Source organism: Rhamphochromis longiceps, linkage group LG17 (genome assembly GCF_057381845.1).
Source record: "Rhamphochromis longiceps isolate RC_006_pf linkage group LG17, R_longiceps_female_GT1.1, whole genome shotgun sequence".
Classification (NCBI taxonomy): domain Eukaryota; kingdom Metazoa; phylum Chordata; class Actinopteri; order Cichliformes; family Cichlidae; genus Rhamphochromis; species Rhamphochromis longiceps.
In genome coordinates, this window is record NC_140573.1 from 38186078 (window position 1) to 38210393 (window position 24316).

General features: G+C 40.8%; 1 protein-coding gene across 3 annotated transcripts in view; it reads right to left on the minus strand.

Annotated features, from left to right (window-relative positions):
* The window catches only part of tbc1d22a (TBC1 domain family, member 22a), a 168997-nt gene that overhangs the window by 93726 nt on the left and 50955 nt on the right, over positions 1–24316 (minus strand). The window contains exons 7-10 of one of the 3 annotated variants that reach the window (XM_085387797.1): positions 12331–12459; positions 8311–8373; positions 7767–7832; positions 520–634 (exon numbers count right to left, since the gene is read on the minus strand). In XM_085387797.1, the coding sequence (XP_085243923.1) occupies positions 520–634; positions 7767–7832; positions 8311–8373; positions 12331–12459 (373 nt within the window). The remainder of the gene's footprint in view (positions 1–519; positions 635–7766; positions 7833–8310; positions 8374–12330; positions 12460–24316) is intronic. The other 2 variants (XM_085387796.1, XM_085387795.1) reach the window with 2 other exon arrangements.

The following is a 24316-nucleotide window of genomic DNA, read 5'->3' on the forward strand; positions in this document are numbered from 1 at the left end:
CTCACAGCAGGAGGGCCCTGGGAAAAACAGCGCGGTGTGCACACACACACATATACACGCCTACACGTGTCATGCTCTCTCACACACATACTGTACAGTCTAATTCCTAAGTGTTAACCAGAATGCTTTGATAGATGGAGCTTAAAAGCACATTCGAAACACAAACTGTAACCAAGTGTGTGTCTGGATGAAAGCAGAAAAGAAAGAGGGATTGAAAAGAGGGGCGAGAAGAGGGCACACAGGTGCAGGAGGAGCTCTTTGGACACAGAGTTGTGAAAAGAGAAACGGTCTCAAGGGTCCCGGGGTTGATTTCCTGTGACCTGTGGTGATGAACCGGCGAGTAACCCCTGAGTCTCGCCAGCTACAAAAGGTGCCACTCTGCACTGTGGAGAGTGGCACTTTCAGCAGAGGGGTAGCAGAAAGAGATGAGTGATCCTTACTTCAAAAGGATATCACACAAAAGATTAGGGAGTTTTAAAGTGAAAGTTGAAAAAAACAAAGGGGGGGGTTGCCACTCACCAATATATTCAAAGACGAAAACGACGAAGAATGGTGTGACCAGGTCGTTGATGCCTTGCACGTAGCCGCTAGCGGGATGCCGGATGGCCCAGATAAACAGGATCCGTTCAAAAATCTTAAGACATACAAACATACACAGAGACAGAGTACCAACGCCATGAAAAGAGAAGAAAAAAATTCAATCCAACACTCTAATAACAACATAGTTGTAGAAATTTTTAACACAATGATTGACAACATTTCAGACATTAAGCTGGTTGGAATTAGAGATTTAAATCATTAAAGCATACATGTCAGAAAGCGAGTGAGGTGTGGAAAAAAAGCATAGGAATCATTTCAGGCGTGCTAAGCTGGTAAAGAAGAAAAGCTGGGCTCATGTCATGGGAAGCAGGTTTCAACTCTGCCACATTAGCTGATCATCTACTTGGAATACTGTTTAAACCCATCTCTTGAAAAACTAAAGGTAGCCTGGGGACTTTTGATCACTTGTAGCATATTTTTTTCCTTTTTTAAGAGGGCTTTGTTTGGTTTCTTTTACAAAAGCATAATCCAGCAGATCTACAGGCGGTCATGCACATACACTCCATATTAATTATGGATGTAGCATCCAGTTCTGAAAAGTGAATCAGACTCATAATTGTCAACCTAAATTCTTTCCAATGCCCAGCAAAAGGGGCGTGGGGTGGGGGGGCTGACACGTTCCTGATGAGTTTATGATCTGGATCATTAGTTTCTAGTCTCATCTGATACAAAACGATGTTCATTTTGTAGCTAATGGTCCAATTTAGAAAAAGACAATAACGCGATGGCTGCTTTAAGACGCATTCAGTTCAATTCAATTTTATTTATACAGCGCCAAATCACAACAACAGTCGCTTCAAGGCACTTTATATCGCAAGGTAGACCTACAATAACACATACAGAGAAAATCCCATCATATGACCTCCTATGAGCAGCACTTTGGCGACAGTGGGAAGGGAAAACTCCCTTTTAACAGGAAGAAACCTCCAGCAGAACAAGGTTCAGAGCGGGGTGGAACCCAGCAGATTACTGTCATCTGTTTTTCAGTCACATCCGCCCCTCCCTCGTTCAGGTGCACTGAAAGTCACTCAACCTCAGCTGTCAGCTGGTCAGTTTTTGGCTAAATGATTTGATTTTATTTAGAAAGAGGGACAATACATATTAATGAACATTTTAACAAATGTAAATATGCCAGATTGTAGCCTTGGGCTAATTTCCATCTGCAGTGTTTGGCTTAAGGCCCCAGTTATTTTGTTTGCAACCTAAGTAGCAAAGGGACAAAAGATGCACCTCATTAGCCAAGCTAGTTAGATAGCACTATAGTCAGCTGACACAGTCACATAGTTTAACGTAGAGCTTGAGCGATACTGAATTTTTGAGGCCGATACCAATAACAATACTTGGAGATGTCCACCTGAATCTGCTTAGATCAATTGGTTATGTTTTTGGCAATTGAAAAACAAACGTGTTGTCAACAGTGAAAACACCAACACTGCTTTGGCGAACAAACTATGTGACATCAAAACTCATAAAATGGCAATAGGATGTTTCTACCGCCTCTTCTCTACTGCCAATGCCGATACATCTACAATTAGCAATTATATAATATCGGCCTGCCAATACATCCACAGTTAATATGAACCATTTCTTTGGCTCTCCATCATCACTGAGCAACACCTCAGTCTTTAGCTCCTCAGCTGTATTTCTTGTTCTTAAAAAAAAAAACTCACTTTGAACTTTGTTCTCTGATTCTGGTGTTGGTCTCCTCCCTCCTCACTTTGTCTCTGTCTCTTCCTCTTCCCCTTTGAGTCAGTCTCCTCCATCTCCTTCTCTTTCCCTTCTTTTCAACATTTTTTTTTGCAAGGCAAACACTTCCATCTTTGTTATGGGTGGCTGTTTAATACTGTCAGCCCCAGTGAATTAGAAGAGGCTTGATGTTTAGCTTGGTTTTTTTCTGTTGTGCAAATGGATTTCCCTCCAAAATACGAAGACAGAAACACATTTTTCTTACACCTTGATGTACCGCACCCATCAAGCCCTTATGTTTTGGTGACCATGTCAGGTTTCTGTCACTTTCTAAATAACCTCATACCTCATTGTTTTATGGTATATAACATGGTCATGGTAATGGGTTTTTTGTTTGTGTTTTTACTGGGAAGTGTCTCCACAAAACCCTCGCCTTTTTATTTAAAGTAATTCCATCATTGCTAAGACAGTGGAAGAGAATGGTAAGCTCTCCCTGGCTTTCTCCTCCACACCTCACACCACCTCTTTCCCTATCAAAGCTGCATCAATCAAACACAGGAGAGGTGCTGGTGAGAGCAAGGGGAGTGGGTAATGGGACTTTCATGCAGCCTCAAAAGCCGACATGCATATTTCACATTGGCAACCGCTTTGAGTGAACTCATGCACACAAAAACTACCCGGTCCGCAGCCGTTTTACTGTGAGGACAAAGACTCTAAACTCTGTATGTTTGTCTGTGGCATCATTTGTATATGAAAGCGAGAGAAAACGCAGCTGCAACTGAATATTTTCTCCAGGAGAAGATAACATTAACTTCATTTGGAGAAGTCCAGTTTAACTTCAGATTCTCCTAATAATAGAGGCTTTTTTTTTGGGGGGGGGGGGGGGGGGGGTCACAAAATCAGCTTTTCTGTCTCCTTTGTCAAAAAACTATTGTTCAATTCCATTAGCTCCAGTCCCCCAAGACCCAGATAAGGATAATCTCCAGAGATAAAAAAGAAATTGTTACAAGAAAGGTGTCAACTCAAGAAAATGTTCATTGGCGTCTTGTCCAGATCTTGGGGGAAAAGGGCTGTCCCACATTCAAAACATTAGTCTATTAAATATCCTACAATAACTATATGAGTCGCTTACATCATACCTATTTGTTATGCAAAGACTAAAATTAAAAAAGCTTGTGGTATAAGGCTCATACTGTGCTGAGTGATAAATCCTGCTCTTTTAGCCTATAATCACAAATTGTATGCAAAACACAACACATTTGAATCTTGTAATTGCTGATTATCAACATCTCCTGAAGACAATATTGTACTCGAAAACAAGAAAAACTCCAACGCTTTAGATACCACTTAGGAAATCACTGCAGAATTGCTTCAATATCCCTCTCTCCCTGAAATGGAACAGACTGTTGACTGCCTTCCATCTTGACTAAATCTCCGGAGCCCCAGAGACAAACAAGTGAATGAAATGAAGCAGAGGTGATTTTCAGGTGGCACCGCAGCAAGCATAACCATATAAAAAAAAAAAAAAGGGAGGGGGGCCTTGGGAGTCTGTTGCATACCAAAATATATGAGGAGCACACTGCTTGAATATTTCAGTGTATGCTGGTGGCTTTTATTTAGCACGTAAGCGGGAAGAGCTGATGTGTGGGGATGAGAGGGAGAAAAACATGGGATCTGGGAGAGGGGAAATGGAGGTAAAAGGAAAAATACAAACATCAGATGAAGTAATAGTGCATACTGTAGATAAGATACTTGGTAGAAAACAAGCACCCAGCCTCCTCCTTGTCTGATCTCATTTCCACGCTAAGCTCCCTGCTTACAGCCTCGACATGTATCCTGTACAAAACAGGGGCAATGGGAGGTGGCACTGCCTGGGGCAACGTGCGTATGTATTCAAGTGTTTGCACATATTATAGGTCTGTGCACTCCTGAATGACAGCAACCCTCATCATTTTCTTTCACTTACAGGTACAAGAGAAAGTTTGGAATTAACATAAGTCTTCATGTAAGTCACAGCAGTCTGACTAAACAAAATACACAATCTTATTTTTGCATTAGCAGTCACGTGCAGTGGAGGCCAGATAGGAGCAGCACCTCGTGCAACCTCTTTCAGCAGTAAACAAATGCAACAGGAGGCTTTTAGAAACGCTTTTTCCTGCAGGAGTGTTTCAGTGCATCCATCTTTCTTTGGATAACTGAGCAGCCTTCTTGATTTGACCATTCCAAGATATTACCTTTCTTCTTTTCTAAGTTTAATCTACTTATCTACTAAGTAAAGCCTGAAAAAATTCTGAATTCATTATTCCCCTACTGACTGCAAAGCATCCAGATCTCGAGGCAGGACAGCAGACCCAAACCATGATGCTCCCTCCACCATGTTTCACTGTGTGGATAAAAGTTTTGGTATTGGTGTGAAATATTTTGACTTATTTTTGGCGTTTTGTTTTATTTTTTAACACAACATTGCACATTGTGGCATAAGATCATTGTTCTACGTCTGTCCTATAGGTATGAAGAAGTTAATTACCTCTCAAAATTTGTTTAGCACCAGACTTCAGATATGTGAAAAAGTGAAAATACACTCTTTGTAAGCATTCTGGCATCAGTCACCATGATAATTAAAGCAAAGCTATTTGGCTGAGGTAGAGAAAAATGAGGCATAACCATTGGGGAATTTGGGATTTTAAACGTTTTACGGACATAAGTAACCATAAGTTGCTAAAGTATATTATTGGCATGATTACTGTTTTTACTACACATATGAATAAAATGGTAAAAAGTTAATTAACCATATGAGTGTTGATGTTGCATGGTTTATCCACCAGAGGGCACTCTGCAATTTCCCTGTTGGCAACATCCCTGTTAAGAACGCCACAATTATAACAACCAGATGATCACCGCACTGTCGGGTAGATTGTAAATGAGGAAATAAGAAACTACTCTTAACAAATGTTAGGAAAATCTGCTTATGTTTGTGTCTGAAAGAATGAATGTATCGGCTGAGATATCGGACTTTTAAATCAAAATATCAATCCTATCAGTTGGATTGATACAACAACAACAAAAAACAAAAACAAAAAAAAAAACAACCTACACATGACACGATTTCTTTTCTCGTAACCTTGTATGTTATTCTGCTGATAACTGTCCCTTTATGTTCCCCAGCTATAGCAACAGTTGAGTTTAGCGTGTTACAAAAATATTATGACCTCAGCAGTGTAGTCATACGAGGTGCTGAAATGCAGAAAACAGAGTTTCAAACACTTAAATACATACTAAGACTTATTTTTAACAAAAGTCAAGACATTACTAGACTCTTTAATGACCTGCGGCCAACTTGACTCTTGTGAAACATCAAGTGGTCTTTTGCAAAATAAAAATAAATAAATAATAATAATAAACATTGTGACCCATCATTTCTTTCTTGAAGATCCGTGTTTTCCTTTGTGCTACTTTTCCATGAACACATTCTTAGTGGGTGGGTTTTTGTTTAAGTGGACACGTGAACAAAGGTTTTAGTAACTTAGAGATTTCTGCTTGCATTTTGCTGTTAACTTTGGATCCTTATGTTTTCTTTAAATTTACAGACTTTGTTCTTGGTGTGATTCCAAGCTTTAGGACAGAGGTTCTGTTAATTTTTTCTAGTCTGCATTGTGATTGATTACTTCATGTGTTCAATGAAGATCAACCAGATTTTCACCTAAATGCAAAAATCCCACTATGTTGTATGGATGTCTGAGTGTGTATGTGCGTGCTTCCTTGCACCTTTGTGCAGGTAAACACACAAAGCAGCTCGGAGCCCTGGGCACCTCATTAGCCTCCACCTCATTATGGAGTTTTCTATCTGTGTTTTCACTTCTCTGCTTCTCAGGCCAGTGGTTCTACTCATGACAGGCCATCCCTGAAGCACTAGAATAATAAGATAAGCTTAACCCAATATAAATGAATGGAATCAGGTTAATGTCCATGTTAAGTTGCACTGGGATGCTGCACTGATAGTCCCTCAGACCAGTGGAGTAACTTCTTACAAGAATTTCATAGCTAAAAGACCACTAACCATACTTACATTATTTCAAGTTATTCTGTAACTTACAATGAGTAGATAGTTAAAGGTTTCAAGCCATAACCTGGCTTATAGTTTCTCACACAGCCCTGACCCTGTTCTGGCTTTACACTTCATGTTTATTGAAGTGTGACATTCTGAAGGGAGACAACAAATCAATCAGATTTTAAATGTCTTCATTGATATAACTATTAAATTACATGTGAAATCACTATTGTCAAGAAAAACCACTGATTTGTGGTTACGACAACTTTGTCACTTTGTGTAACTTATGGGTTTAACACATTACTTCTGAGCCAACTAAATCATCTGCACACATTTAATACAAATGACCTAGTAAGCCAAAAATCTAGTAATTAAAACTGTATTTTTTTAAGGTAAAATCAGTATTGATTATTGTAGGTTCTTCGGAAGCATCTCAAGGTGACTATTGCTGTGATTTGTGGCTATATGAACATAACTCAATTCAAGTGAATTGAACCAATAGTAATAGTAATGACAGGTTGGAAAAGTTGTTTTTTTTAATGAACATTACAAAAAACATCCAATACACAGTATATGTAGACTTAAAGTGATACTGATTCATATTAAGTAGCTACAATCTGCATTTACCCATCAACAGAGAAACTGAGCAAACCCGATCTGAGTGAAATCAGCTGATATTAATTTTATACGTATGATAAAATATGTAAAAGCGCAGCAGCTCTGTGTGAGAAACAAATGCCTTTAAAGTATTGTTTATGCATTTCTACTGATCACCATGAGAAAAAAGGTGCTTATGAGTTTTCCTAGCTTTTAACCATATTGTCCAATGTGCACAACTGTGACTAATAGTTCAATGTTTCAAACATAATGCTCAAGATGTTTTGAAGAAAATGACTTCTTATATCGGCCATAACAGAGCACCCAACTGTAATAAGAAATGCTTCAGTAGAACTAACGAAGCACAACAAAAAGATATGAAACTGCCAACCATGCAGAGTGAAAGTTAAAAGGGATCTAATCCCATGCATGTAATTATTAAAATCATGTGTGTTCTTCGCTTGAGCAGCTGTGTATGTGCCCCATGCCAAATCATGCAGTGCTTAAGCAAGGGTCTTCCCATTTTACACTCGCAGGCAGATAGAAAAACATTAAATAAAGTAAGTAAATAAATCAAGATACTGAGACTTGAGTTGAGACGGTATTTTTACTCTAACACTCAACTACTCTTCACAGTTTGTGCCCCATTTTTTCGACCTATATCGTTTTAACTATTGTCATGTTTTTCCCCTCTTTGTAAGCCATCTCACATGTTCTGTCTTTAAGGTGTCCAACATCATCAGTGCCTCTGATTCCAGGACCAAATCTGCCTAAAAGTAGAAAAGGGAAAACCCTGCTAGGTGAGGTGGTGTGTGTGCAGCTGGAGGGGTCTCACCTCTTGAACAGAAGCTTGTTGAAAGAGAGGAATAAGAGGATTAGTTCTCGGTATGTCAATGTGAATCTGCAGAGAGAAGGAGAGAAAAAAAAAAGACAAACACTGAAGCAACGGGCAGGTTAGCACAGATTTGGCCATTACAGACAGTGACAGGAACGGATAGCGAGAGGAACAGTTAGTGGATTGGTGTCTTTGATTGAAGTCGGACTGGGGTTTCAGTTTTCTGAAATGGATAGCAGCTGTGGTCTTGAATGCAGCACTGCATATGAGTGCCCTTGCATGCTGAGATGCCTCTACGATAATATGTGCTTGCATCAATGCGTGTGTGTGTGCGTTTATGCATGTACGAGACCACATTTACACCATTTCAGAGTGTTTACCCCGCAGACGACCGATACGACAGGCGGACAGATTCATCAGAAGGGAGCCAGGCGGATGCAGGGCGGCAGCTGGAGCCAAGCCAACTGAAATAGCCCGGTCTGTTTGTAAGAGTGCGCGGCTGGTTACGGGACTGGGCATTGGGTCCACATCCAGTCCACCTTACCTCTGTCACCTTTGGCTGCAGCACCAAAGATTCAGGACTCATCCTAGGAATGTCTATGTGGATCTGACAGCAACATGGGAGAGAATGTGTTAGACACACACGGACACACACACATAAACACAAACACACACAATATAAACGTCCTCCACATGTACTGCATTTTCAGACTTTTTCAGGCGTTATAAAGAAATGACAAAGGACATAAAGTGGAGTTATTACACTCACACCCAGTTCTATATTATATGTTGGAATGTATAGGGTAGCTTTGCATGATTACTTATAATCCTTATTTGTCTTATAGCGTATCAGTTCATCCACTGTTTTCAACAAGCCACTCTAGCTAGTGGCTGCCCCTCACAAACAGAAGGTTTGAGCAAAAGATGGGTGGGGCCTCAGACGCCAAATAATTTACACATCTTCTGTCTTGATAGCATACATAGTCAAGAGCAGTAATAAGAAGAATTTTGAGCATTTGGCTCACAGGGATGACTTCCACATATAGTGATGTTTCTACATCGAGCGAGGACGTTTTTAGAGGTCTGGCTTGTCTCTTTGTTGGTGCGTTTCCAGAATTACTTAATGTAATAAACAGATTTGCATTAAAAATATCTAATGTGGAGCGCGGCCCATCTTAGAAATGGTTAATATTTTGATGCATGCGTCCCTCTGCAACAAAGCCACACTACTAACCACAGAGCCACCAAAACTTACTACAAACCAATACTAAATCCTCCTGGATTTAATGACTGAGTTGAAACAAGGTATGGAAGGAAGCTTTGGTCATGTTTAATATGAGCGTGCACCATTTTCATAGAATATATGACAGAAAATAAGCTAAAAGTATTCAAGGCCACTTTAAAATGGGAAGTTGTGGTATTTCCCATGAAGCAGGACGAGGTGGTATCTTTGAGAATATAATAATTCTCTATGTAAGTTCCAGTAGCATTCAGCTCACTGTTTTAAAATTGTATTTTGACATTTGACATTTTGTAATTGATAAGGCCATCGTAAATGAAGGGTCGGTATTTTCATCCTCTAGTGGTCCAAATATTTTTAATGCATCAGAAATAAACCAACAAAATGCCATCTCCACACAACACTCTTCTCTGCTTGCTTGAAAAATAACAAAAAAAGACCAAAGCTAGATTTTTTTTAGATCACTTTCTCCTGGGGAAGAATGAAACTGCTGCAGTACATCAAAAGGGTTTGCAGTTCAAGCTGGGACATCCGTATGCACACACACACACACACACACACACACACACACACACACACACACACACACACAGACACAGTGTGGGCAAGTTACAAGGAACATAAACAAAAATATAAAAGAGACAAAAGAACAACCTCGAAACAGACGGACATTCAGAATGGATGATGGACACACAAACACAAGGATGACATGTAACAGAAATGAGCGGAGCCCTGTGTGATATCACTTAAAATTAATGACATACTTGAACAGTAGACCCACTTTCTCTTTACAAAATAAAGACTACACAGACTTACTATATTAATAATTGCAGGCCACAGAGTAGAAACTCAGTGAAGCAAATGAACCTCCTAGTGTTCCTTCTTCTTGTGCTTTTGGCAGCGTGATTTGGATCGCCATCACGCTGCAGTATTGCTCATGTTGTCAGCCAGTATTTTGTTAAATTCACAGGCATTGATGGTCCCATCTATAAATGTCATCTCCCTTTTGCACTCAACTAGCTCCAAATCATCACACCCCTGCGCTCTCTGTGCTTCACTGTCGGGACTATGCATTCACTGTAGTGGTCCTGCTGAACCGCGCGCGAGCCAAAATAAATTTCCTCTTTGTGCTTCTTTTTTAAAGTCTACACCGGGTTTTTTTCTTTTCTTTTTTAAGTTGTTCGAACAGGCTGACATTACAAACTGTCCTTTACACTGTCTGAGCTACCACAGAAACACTCTTTCCATGGATAAACCCTGAGCCAAATCTGAAGTACTTGCCCAAACTTAAGGTCCGAGCCCCTTTGCAGCTATGTATCTTAACCCACATTCGGTGCTCAAATTCTGGCCTGCCTACATGCAAATACATCTGCACAGTGATGCGGTGCCCACCTCATAACAGACTGTTGAAAACCTTTAGAAATATTTCAAAAAACAAATTAAATATGGATAATTAAATATGATGTCTTTTCCTATGCCCGATACTTTCAGTAGCTGTCTTATTTCTGCAAAGTTTACCGACTGCGGTTTATTGCAGTATTTTGCTACATTAAACACTAACAGCTGGGAAACTTGCAGATGTTTTGTTGAAGCCTTTATGTGGACCAAATTGCATGTAAGACAGACTTTTGGGATATACAACATTACGTGGGATGTTATTTTGTGGATTAAATTAAACCATGTCATTAAACTGCATATGCCTGACCCTTGGTGTGATCCCCATTTCCTGGCGTGAACCTTAGTAAAATTGAGTCTGACACTCGTGCTATACCTTTTGATTACTTCTGCAGCCGTCTCATTTCGACTCATTTATGGTTGGTCACTGATATTCCTGTATGCTTAACATGTGGGAGAATTCTCACAATAAATGCATTTCTAGCTCCTCGGGCAGTTCTTCTCCGCGTGGAGCTATGATGCAGACACGGAGATTCAACATGAAGAAAGTTCTTGATCACTTCAGTTTATTTTAAGTCTTTGCTTTTTAGCAAAACTGTGATTAACATGGGTATTTAATTTTGCTGAACTGAGTTTCTACTTTGGGGGTCTTTCTGTTCACTGTATTGTTTTTAAAGTCTTTGTTTTCGACTCTTCATAAGAGGAAATGATCTACTTAAAAAATGCAGCTATTTAGAGATCGCACAGTTTCAAATGATGTCAAATGAACACGTCTGTGCAACAGAGAATATGCATTCTCATCTCAAACACTGCACTCTACACACTGCATATAGCACCACTTTGTTTTCTATTACATACAGTAAGCTACTTTTTATCTCATTTTATTTTACTTCTGTACTTATTTCATCCAGTCTTATTTACAGTAAGCAAAACCGCACAGGGGCGTCTTCCGATCTGTTGAGTACTGTATGTAAACACACATACAACCACGTAAATATGTATAAACAAAAAAAAAAAATCAAAAAAGAAAAGAAAGAAAAATACAGAAACCCAATACAAACCCACCATCCTGAGCAACATGAATGCCAAAGTAACATATGTACAAACACACATAATCAGGCACACAGCAAAAATAAATAAACAAACAAACAAACTAGAAATCACTAAAGCACAAGTAGAATCTGGCAGAAAAAGGAGGCTTCAAGACACAATCCAAACAATCATCAAAACAAAGTATGCCAGCTCCCTGGCACGGTGCAGAGGAGATCAATGGGAAATTGGACGGAATGTGAGAAATGTGTGTTTTTGCTATCGACAGTTCACTTTGATGTTCCTTATCGGCTCAAAATGAATGGGAAGTAGTCGAGTGTAAGAACGAGGGGATGGTGTGTGTGTATCCGTGTGTGTGTGTGTGTGTGTGTGGGTGGTGGGGGGTAAAAACGGATATTTTCAGAACCAAACAGAATACTGTTAATTTCAGTATCTCTCTGAAGCCGTTCGTCTCTGGTCTGTGACACAGACACACACAGACAGACGAACAAACAATCAGACGAGTACATGAGGGAGAAGGACGAGAGAACAAAGGAACACAAGCAAGGGGGGGAAAAAAATGCAATAAAGATCACATTTTTGCCAAATAACTAGTGGCAGTAATCCTGACTGCAGGGCCAAATTCTGTAAAAAGGCACTCTTTACACACACACACACACACACACACACACACACACACACATATATATACACAAACAAACAAACGCTTACAATGTTTGTGTCCTAAATTCATGCTGAGCTAATACATTGGCAACGGGAGGATGCTCTTGTAATTAGAAAGAGTCTTTCTGGAGACTTTCATTCATTCTGTCCCTCAAGTTGGGGGATTCAGAAAACTATAGGCATACGAGATGTGTGGGCTCGTGTATATGCATGTACCTGTCTGTATGTGTCTTGATGATGCTCATCATTGCGAGAGTCGTAGTATTGCTGGATGAAGCCGAAATATTCTTGCCTCTTCCTCTGTAGAACGCTTTCCCTCCTCTCTGCGTTGGCTGGCAGGTAACCCTGATAGACAGAGAGTGAGAAACATACAACATCACCCATTTAAACGTTGATGCAAGTCACACTGTAGATTTGATTTTTCCATTTATCTTCTCAGTTCTTCATATATTCTTGTTTTTGGATCCGACTCAATTCAGTAAGAGTTCAGTTTTGAAGTAAAGTTACAGCTGAAAAAAAATGCTGTATTTTAATTCACTTTCTTGCAGACAGCTCAAAGAGAAGATTGATACTACTTTCATGCCTGTGTATTATTGATGAAGCTGAGGCCTGGAGCTGGTTAGCTTAGCTTGAAAAGAACCTATTTGGCTCATTTTCAACTCCAAACTTTTAACTTTGACTTGACTTGAGTGGCTTTGCATAATTCACACTTCAAGATAATCCCAATTTTTCTTATTCTGGGCTTCGGTTCAGCTACCTTTTAGAGCTGCTCTCGCTTTGAGTCATGTTCTTCTCATTGGCTGTCACTCACAAACAGTAGGTTTGAACAGCAGGTTGGCGGGCCTGTTGTACAGCAAGGATAGTCTATGCCTGAGAACATATATTACAGATATCAACTGTTTATTAACGCATAAAGATCCAGGAGTAGAAAAACAACCCATGTGACAGTACGCTTTATTAGGTACACCAGCTCAAATGCTCATTAATATCTAATAAGCTAATTACAAGTAATGCTCTTCTGCCAAGGTATGCAGAGGAAATGAAAATTTAAGCAGCAGAAGACCACACTGGATGCCACTGCTGTTAAATGACAACAGGAAAATGAAGCTACCGTCCACACGGGCTCAACAAAATTGGACAACAGAAGACTGGAAAAACACCGAGTGGTAAGTTGATACTCTTATTCCCAAAATATTAACAAACAGAGGATTGGCTTTAAATGTTAAGGCTGGCCAGAGCTTCACATTGGCCAGATACTCATCTAACTATTACTACGGGCGTGAATTCTACCATTAGCTCAAAATGCTAACTCATTTTGATGCTCACCATGCCTCTTGTAGGATTAGTAGTGAGTAACCAATTCACCTGTCTTTTTCTAATACATGCAAACATGCTTGTCGATTCCACATGGGATTCATTAATTGAGCATATATTCAGGGAGGCCATCTTTCCAGTGTTTAAAAACACACAATTTAAATGGGTATTTGTGCGCGTGTGGAGGGGGGTGTTTGTCAGACGGCATATGTGAGCATGCATTTGTGAAAGACTGTATCCTGGTTATGCGGTCAGGCTTATGCAATGAAGAGAAAGTCAGCCCTAAAACGAACAAAAAAAAAATACATCTATTAAAAGTGAGAGCTGGGGCTAGGCGTTCTGAAATATTCAGAGAGTTACAATCTTCAAAACTGAACTCAAACATGACTTCAGGCCCTGAAAACTACTTCCCGTGAGAAAAAGCTGGTTCATCTAGCTGTGAAACATTCAAAGGGTCCCTTTTTATTTTAAAATGACATCTATGAATGAACCATTTTTGCCATTTTTCTCTGAAGAGCTTTGATTATGACAACAGACAAAACGACTGCCTGTTATCAACCGCCTGTTAGATGACAACTAAGCAATCTCAGAGACTGAATAACGTCCACCCGCTGCAGGTAAAAGCCCTGTAAGAAATATAATAAATGCGCCTTCAGGTTTTAGATTGTGCTTATTGTGTTGTGTCTGCCTGTTCTTTCTGTGCCTTTGTGGGTTCATGCAAGCTACAGTGGGGCAAAAAAGTATTTAGTCAGCCACCGATTGTGCAAGTTCCCCCACCTAAAATGATGACAGAGGTCAGTAATTTGCACCAGAGGTACACTTCAACTGTGAGAGACAGAATGTGAAAAAAAAAAAAAATCCATGAATCCACATGGTAGGATTTGTAAAGAATTTATTCGTAAATCAGGGTGGAAAATAAGTATTTGGTCAATAACAAAAATACAACTCAATACTTTGTAACATAACCTTTGTTGGCAATAACAGAGGTCAAACGTTTACTATAGGTCTTTACCAGGTTTGCACACACAGTAGCTGGTATTTTGGCCCATTCCTCCATGCAGATCTTCTCGAGAGCAGTGATGTTTTGGGGCTGTCGCCGAGCAACACGGACTTTCAACTCCCGCCACAGATTTTCTATGGGGTTGAGGTCTGGAGACTGGCTAGGCCACTCCAGAACTTTCAAATGCTTCTTACGGAGCCACTCCTTTGTTGCCCGGGCGGTGTGTTTTGGATCATTGTCATGTTGGAAGACCCAGCCTCGTTTCATCTTCAAAGTTCTCACTGATGGAAGGAGGTTTTGGCTCAAAATCTCACGATACATGGCCCCATTCATTCTGTCCTTAACACGGATCAGTCGTCCTGTCCCCTTGGCAGAAAAACAGCCCCATAGCATGATGTTTCCACCCCCATGCTTCACAGTAGGTATGGTGTTCTTGGGATGCAACTCAGTATTCTTCTTCCTCCAAACACGACGAGTTGAGTTTATACCAAAAAGTTCTACTTTGGTTTCATCTGACCACATGACATTCTCCCAATCCTCTGCTGTATCATCCATGTGCTCTCTGGCAAACTTCAGACGGGCCTGGACATGCACTGGCTTCAGCAGAGGAACACGTCTGGCACTGCGGGATTTGATTCCCTGCCGTTGTAGTGTGTTACTGATGGTGACCTTTGTTACTTTGGTCCCAGCTCTCTGCAGGTCATTCACCAGGTCCCCCCGTGTGGTTCTGGGATCTTTGCTCACCGTTCTCATGATCATTTTGACCCCACGGGATGAGATCTTGCGTGGAGCCCCAGATCAAGGGAGGTTAACAGTGGTCTTGTATGTCTTCCATTTTCTGATGATTGCTCCCACAGTTGATTTTTTCACACCAAGCTGCTTGCCTATTGTAGATTCACTCTTCCCAGTCTGGTGCAGGTCTACAATACTTTTCCTGGTGTCCTTCGAAAGCTCTTTGGTCTTGGCCATGGCGGAGTTTGGAGTCTGACTGTTTGAGGCTGTGGACAGGTGTCTTTTATACAGATGATGAGTTCAAACAGGTGCCATTCATACAGGTAACGAGTGGGGGACAGAAAAGCTTCTTACAGAAGACGTTACAGGTGTGTGAGAGCCAGAGATTTTCCTTGTTTGAGGTGACCAAATACTTATTTTCCACCCTGATTTACGAATAAATTCTTTACAAATCCTACCATGTGGATTCATGGATTTTTTTTCACATTCTGTCTCTCACAGTTGAAGTGTACCTCTGGTGCAAATTACTGACCTCTGTCATCATTTTAGGTGGGGGAACTTGCACAATCGGTGGCTGACTAAATACTTTTTTGCCCCACTGTATGTTAGGTTAACTGTTGATTGACTGTTAGTGTGAATGTGAGCGTGAATGGTTGGTCTGTCTCTATATGTTAGCCCTGTGACAGACTGGTGTACAGGCTACGGGATATACTCCGCCTCTACCTCTATGACACCCTGAATTAGACAAACGGTCAAGAAAATGAATGAATGAATGAAATCTTGACTGTAACTCAGATATAGTCACTGCAGTGTTGCCCACCAGTTTCTTCCATGTTCCTATAAGTCTGAATGAGTCTTTGCAAAGAGCACAACTGGAGGGGACTCAACTCAGCTGATAGCCAGAGGTGATTGTATTTTGGTTATATATAGAACAAGGAAAGCTGCTCAGTGCAGAAGTAATAATTGAATGTGAATTTCCACCTATGTAGACAACAGATTTATCAGAGTCAACTGTTGAATAATCAGAAACCAATCGTATCTAATTGCCAAATCGACCCTATTCCATCACAGACCCACTCCGTCTTATGGCAACATTTAAGGCAGGATTTAGAGCATGTTGTTATGCTTGACAATCTCATTTTGCAGCAAATAAATACATAAAATGACTGGCCAGGCTGTTAGTACAGTTAAAACTATAATATTTGTCACATAAATAACAAAGGCAAGGGCTTCCAGACAGCCATGCTCCTAATAATGCAGAACTTTGTTAGCGTTTAACCATGACGATTATATAAAAATCCTGTTCAGCTACAGACTGAAACTGTTCTTATAGCAGGCTGTAAACATGATTATTTCTACTGTAGAGTTGGGCACTCTAACATCAGGTCTGTGGGGGCTGAGCCCCAGTGGGCCACTAGAAGAACTCAAGTTTTCTGTGAGTGATGAGTTTGCTTCTTCGTGACCACTAAGTCAGCATATCTCACTAAAGAAGACCATGATGTGTTACTAAATGATCCTGAAAGCTAGCAAGTGGATTTTTGCCCTTATATTGTTACACTGACGTGGCTGCGGCTCAGGTGGTCGAGTGAATGGATGAATGAGTGAATTAGTGACCCACTGTAAAGCCCTTTGTGGAACAGATAAGGTTAAAAGGTTCCATATGAGTGCAGAGCACTTAGCATTTAAGTACAGACCATATGCTGCTCCCATAGGTCAGGACTAAAACTCCCTACATAAATCTTACAAAGATGCCTTTCCTGTAAATATTTCAGCAAACAGCTGCTCTCGTGCACGGATTTGTCATCACTTCCAATTAAAATGAGCATATTTGGCTGCTGATCACACGCAAGTTAGAGCAACTGTGTCTTGGACTGGCTTTAGTGGAATCCCCATCAAATTAAATTCATCTACCTGCTCCAAAAGAGTCGGAAAATCAGAACAGGCCCTAAAACGCGGGTGTTCACTGTGTGTTCATCATCAATGTGTGTCTGTCTGTGATGCTGTTGTCATTCGTTTCAGGAAGCGGGAAGCCATTTTTTGGAAATATGCGGGCAAGCAGACAAACGCACACAAACCATCAATTTTGAGCAACTGTCTACAAGACAGTCAATAAGTGTAGTGACAAAAGTTTCTCTTTCATTTGTTTTCTGTTCAATCCTACAAAGACAAGGCCCCAAGAGAAGTCTGCAGAGTCTAGAGGATTGTCTGCAGCACAATAACAACTTTGCCTGCAAAAAGCTGAACACACACACACCTGGCAAGCACAAACACTGAGAACAGTTAAACTTAGCTGTAAAATATATTATAGAACAGTTATATTATAATGTGAACATATATATGCGCACACACTCTTAAATCAGAAACATTCTTCTCACGTGTTTCTCGTGACCTGTGACATTTTTAATTCCCTGCAGCAACATAAATCCAGTGAAGCACTGCCCTGCTTCTTACTCATCCACCCGACTGTCAATGCTCAGTCGGTGCTGCCACTCATCCAGACAGTCACATTTGTGCCAACATGACTCCCCCACCCAACCCAGATCCCTGACAACACACACACACACATGGTCTCTGCCAATATGTCCATGCGTCACATGTTGAAACTGCTCCACATGCAAACGCACACACTTGTATACACACAAACACAAATCAGTACAGGGCAGCTACAAAGCAATGGGCTCAGACATTAGGTGCACTCTGCCAAATGAGGGACAGTGTGTGTGTGTGTGTGTGTGTGTGTGTGTGTGTGTGTGTGTGTGTGTGTGTGTTGAAGGTTAATGGACAGCTTAGTGGAGGTCAATCACACTGCAGCTGTATTACTGCTCGATAGGAGAGCAGGACACACACATGGGAGGATTTGACAAATATAGAGGAGACCCAAACACGACTATACATGTATTGTAAAATGAAATCACAGTGACAATTACTAATTCACATGACCAGTTAAAACATATCTGCCATCTGACCTAAATGATAAGCATCTCCGTCTCCAATTACGAAGGCACTATGCAAAAAAAAAAAAACCCAAAAAAAACCCACAGTGCTAACACAAGTGATGGACTAGTGTTTTGTCTACACATAACGTAAAACTTAGCAAACAATCAGCAGCCAGGTCTTATAGAGCAACGGTCCAAAACCCCCAGGCCACAGACCCGTACCGGTCTGTGAGTCCGCGAGTTGAGGCTCGGGTGTGAAATTTATGGTTTTTAGGGTCCATCCATTCGCTTCCGCGTATCCGTTTCAGGGTCGTGGGGAGCACTGGAGCCTATCCCAGCTGTCATAGGGCAAGAGGCAGGGTACACCCTGGACAGGCTGCCAGTCTATCACAGGGCTGACACATAGAGATTCACTCCCGTATTCACACCTAGTGGCAATTTGGATTATCCAATTAACCTATCCCCACAAGCTGCATGTCTTTGGACGGTGGGAGGAAGCCGGAGTACCCGGAGGGAACACACGCAAACACGGGGAGAACATGCAAACTCCACACAGAAAGACCCCGGCCTGATCGTGGAATTGAACTCAGGACCTTTTTTCTGTGCGGCAGCAGTGCTAACCACCGTGTCACCGTGCTGCCCTTTCAAACGTATTATTATTTTTTAATTGTTTTTATCGTTAACTCTGTTTCCCTGGGTCTTTTCCTGTGTTATGAATAAATCTTGTATTTATCTATGAAAATATTGTTGGACATAAACTGGTCCATGGCGCAAAAAAGTTTGAGGACCGCTGTTATAGACTGATGACAAGTTTAGTTCAAATTGCCATCAATATGTACGGAGAAGAGGTACAGTAAGTGCGTTTCTAGAGCCATCTGTCAAACATGGTGGATCTGTGATGGTTTGGGACTGCATTTCAGCCAGTGGTGGTGGGAATCTTATCAAAATTGACAGAATTATGAACATAGGAACATACAGTAAAAACACACAGTGGAACACCATCAGTCATGGATTGGCCTGCCCAGAGCCTGCACCTCGACACTGTTAAAGCAGTGTGGGATCATGTTGACAGAGAACAGAACAAAAGGCAGAAACATCCTTTGAATCTCCTTCAAGAAGCCCAGAGAACAAGAAAGCTTGTCTGAGAGTTCCGGCTGTGTATTTCCATTTATGTCTGCACAATTAATCACTGCACCAATTTGTAATTTCCCCAAAGTAAAGGAACAAATAAATGACCAAAGCCTTTTGCACCATCCTGTAAATGTAAATGTTTTAGAGTTAGTTGAAGGAAAGGGATGCAGAGAGCACAAGCAGCTCGCCTTCTTTTAGAAAGCAGAAAACTCAAGAGCACTTATGCTCGAATCTGAAAAATATTTTATTTAATTTGTGATCTACTTGTTTTTTTTCTTGTTTTTTTTTTTTAAGGAGATTTTAAGAAGACAGATGGGAGACTGACAGCGAGGCATAAATGCACGAGAGCTCTACGTGTCCTGCCAGTGGTGCAAAATGTAGCTCCTGCCTCTGTTAATCAGTCTACATAAACCTCATCTCTTCCTCTCTTCATTCTTAATGCATCAATCTACTCTTCCTCCCGTGGATCCTCCACTTCAGTAAACTCTGTCTTCCAAAAAAAAAAGACCAGGGGAAATATGCTTGGGGAATCCATTTGGGGAATTTAAATGAAATTGTTGGAGGGTTTTTTATACCAAGTCTCCTCTCTAAATTGATTTCTACTTAGAAGGAGCACATTATTCTAGAAGGAGACCAAAATAAACTGTCCCACTGCAAGCATGGCAGAAGTTGAACAAACAAAACTTTACTTTCTGTGTTTAAATGCTTGTTTTTCTGCATGTCCACATTTTTCTATAAACACAATGTGAGTTTTTCAGTGCTTCGTGGCAACATCTGAGGAATTTGGAAACCTCCAACTGAAAAATCAATGTAATACGCTGACTCACTGCCTATCAACTACAGATATCAAACCCTTCAATCATCAGGGATTCAATATTCTACTGATCCAAAATTCTACTGCATGATATTCATTATTAATTACCTACACAATCCTTTCCTCACATCTCTTTATTAACCTCTGACTGATGGAAGACTTGCTGTTGGAGGACAAATGCAATTGAGTTTGTCGTGATACTACGCTACGTGAGCACCAATAGTGCATTATAGTGTAATGAGGACAAGTACTGGTGTAAATTCCCTGCAAACACAAACGCAGACAGCACAGGTCCTTAGTCAAAAAACCTTTGCTATATAACCGTTGAGCCACAGCCTGATGTTTTACAGGGCTTGTACTGCAGCTCCAGCAGACATGTGCTCCACTCTTTCAGCGACAGGAAGTTCTAAACAAGCAACATGGAAGGTAAGACTGATGACAGCCCAGCAGGTTCTGCAGGACTTTGACCTAAAAAAAAAAAAAAAAAAAATGGATGGCAGTATGTAGGCTGTGTCACAGTCAGCTGGCATTTAACCACTGTGTAAACACAAATGCAAAATTTATGGGTAATATTAACATCGTCCCATAGATTTATAGCATGTTATAAAGGAAATTAGTCCCCAAGAACATTGCTGCCACAGATGTGGTACTTCTGCTACTGAACCAGAACCTTTGGAGCCTGATGCCTGTAGACAGAATCCTGTCATTGCTTCATAAAATTGAGATCTTTGGAGTTTAGAGGTTAGATCTTCGAGCCATATCGAAACAGTTTTTGTAGACCATAAGTCCATAATGCCATTGCAACTGGGCACATGATTGGTTTTAGGTGGGTCACAGGTGACCAAGTACCAGCCACACATATGCCAGGACACAAATGTGTCTACTAGTACGTACTCGGCTCGGTTAGCTTCAGTTTTAGCTGTTTTCCATAACATTTGAGTACCACCTTGAACTGGGTGGGGTTGTTGTAGCAACGTGGCATGAAGGTTCCTTGACATCATTTGTATGTGACACACACACACACACACACAACACAAGCGCCAAGCTACCATGGTATGGTGTTTCATTGCATGAAAACGTCTGCACCTCATGGTTGATTTGTATGTGCACGTTTTCCTTGTTGCCAGGTTTCTCATGACTTATCCAGCAACGTCACTCCCTGACAAATCAGAAGCATGCAGTCTGTTGATGTCACATTTTTGGCTAGACTCCGCTTGCTAGGAGCCCCAAGTCAAATAGGTACTAAAAAGTCCTGGTACCAGGTACTACCACCTAATGGAAAATCCTAAAAACCGAGTGGAGTTGAGTCAATTCGAGTAGGTGCTAGCGGAAAAGAGGCAAAAGATTTCCTACATTATAGTAAGATGAGATCAGTGATGTTTAGGGCTGTTCGATATAACGATATATATCTTTTTTTTTTTTTTTCATTGTTTTGATGGTCACTGTAGAATTAATTTGTTAAAGTGCTCTCTCTCTTATATTTAAAATAACCACACTACGGACAGACAAGCGACTGTTTTTATGCATTGTCGTTAGCAACAAAGATCGCGTGACTCCACCGTCCGCTTGTTTATTTTTCACATGCAACTTTCACAATAAAACCGAAGATCCTGTTGATATTTTTCAAAATAAAATGAATTACATGAAATAGTATGCAGAGTGTTTACGGATGAGAGGCCAAAAAGAGCCATCAGCTTCGTCCATCAGTCAGAACACCTGACACCAGGTACATGACGACCAGCTGAAAACACTTCATGCAAGTCGAGATGCCCGAGATTCACAGAATTTACAGAAAATGCAACATTTTTGTGATATATATCGTTGTCGGGATGATAAATGTCTTTTATCGGGATATGAAATATTGCACAGCCCTCGTGATGTTGACTTCACCCCTCAGTAGTTTTAATATTGTGATCGAATGGTGCAATCCATAACTGGAAAAGACACAACACGGCAGATTAGCAAATAGCATTACGTTTTATTCATGACTAATGAGAGCACATCTTTAAAGATTTGGAGCAGAGAACGTGCAAAATGCACATTTCACCTCAAATATTAGACATATACAACTCAACATTTTTCATGTCCTGGTCATGAATCTATTAACTAAAAGCAACTCGCCCTGTCTCGTTAGTTAATATTAGCATGGCTCTCACTTTTGAATGAGGCAGAATGGAACAAAATGTTCTAGCGAGCTGAAGTGCCCGTAAGGTTGATCGTAAGTTAGCCCCAAATGAAGAAAAGCACTGCTTTCTCCTTCTTTTAAGCACTATAATTACATGTAGTGTAGTAAAGTTTAACATAACCTGTAAATCTGTCCCCTCTCCCACTGCCTTGATATATCTCATATAACCCTTTAGCCTTATCAATATTTCCACAGCCAGTTAGTTTTCTCCTCTCCCGCCACTTCACATTTAACAGCCACACTCCATTAACAAATGTACATATTGCCACAGGCTGACATTCTTTCACTAAGCAGGAAAGCCATTTAATTTCTTTCTCCTTCAGGCTCAGACACCAAATGCTCTTTAAACAAATGAAATAAGACGGTATTATTTCTGAAATAATAGGAAGTTTAACTGGATGCCACGGGCAACCTGTGGAGCATCTTGCAAATAGTGAAGGGAGGTAGAGGGAGCTATCCAGTGAGGCTAGAAATTGGCCCTCTCTTTTGTAGCCTGGTTTCAAGATTTTGTTTGCCTGATTCTTCATTTCCACTGCGGTTAATAACAGGCAAGACAGTTATGGACGATTTCTGTGATGTGGTGGTAAATGCAGCCCGTTGGGGGAGCATTAGCGAGCTCTGACTGCAGTGGGAAAACTTGTTTCTCGCTTTTGTCAAGTAAAGAAGAGTGCAGCTCAAGCATGCCTGCTGGAGGGGAAGAGGAAAAAAAAAATCAAATAAGTTAGTGCACGCTGGTGAGCAGGAGAAGGGCACAAGGGACGCCACTGGAGTGAAGTTTTATTAGGTGCCTCAGCCAAGTTTATGGAATACAGCGTGGGCTGTGAGTCTCACTGTGTGTGTGTGTGTGTGTGTGTGTGTGTGTGTGTGTGTGTGTGTGTGTGTGTGTGTGTGTGTGTGTGTGTGTGTGTGTGTGTACCAGACAGAGAATAGATTTTTTGAGGCTGATCCCTCCTATCTATTTCTTCATTGGATCATACCACAGGCAGGACAGAAAAAGCAGTCAAGTGTTATGACACCTCAGACGATATTAGTGCTTCTGACACTTTGCACACTTTTTTACTTTCACCCAAACCTTAGATTTAACCCTGGGACAGTTCACCCCTCAAGAGGCTACAAGATCTGGTTTTCTACAAGACCTTGAGAGGTGAAGTAGAGATCCATTCATAAGCGTAAACAGTTTGGGGGGGGGGGGGGGTTGCTTTGAGTCTAATGTCGACATCCTTTGCTCACACCGACATCTATTTGAGAAACAAATGGAAAAACTTAAGAAATAATAAGCATGTGAATATTAAAGGAAACTTCCTGGATTCGGTTGTATTTTATTACAAATTCTTCCACTGCTAGGTAATTGTCAATCTGATTGTTTGTTAGAACTATTGCAAATGAATATGAGTAAGTTTGCTGAGATATAACAAGCTACAACCTATGGTGCTGAAAATGATGCTAAAAACAATAAGTGCAGTTTCTTCAATGACCATTTGAGGCAGACTGATACCATAGACTAGCATGGTAAAATGCACAACAGCCACAAAACTCACGTTTATGTGCTGTTAAATAAAGCAGTTCTGGCCACTGTAGTTAATTTCTCCATTTATAAAGACTACTCGGTACTTATTTTTTGAATAAGTCACAAATTTGGATTTAGCAAGAATAATTTTGAAGGAAACAGGTTATCTGGGGTGATTTGTGACTGAAGGATAGCAGCAAAAGTGAAAACATGGTAGTAATACCTGCCACGGTTATAGGGTTTGGACACAGTGACACAGACAAAAATGGAGGCTGAGCTGATGATTTTCATTGGCGGTGAGCAGAATGGAAAGGACTAAAAAAAATGAGTAGATCAGAGAGACAGCTCAGGTTACGTAGTTTGGCGACACACTAAGAGAGGCAAGGGGGAGATTGTTTTATACATGTGCAGTGGAGGGGTCTACTGGACAAAGGATGTTGAAGATGGAGCTGCCAGACAGAAGGAAAAGAGGAAAAACCTCAGAGAAGATTCATGGATGAAATGAAGGAGAGGGTTGGTGTGACAGCAGATAGGGACAGGGTGAGATGGAAGCAGATGATCTGCTATGGAAACCCCTAAAGGG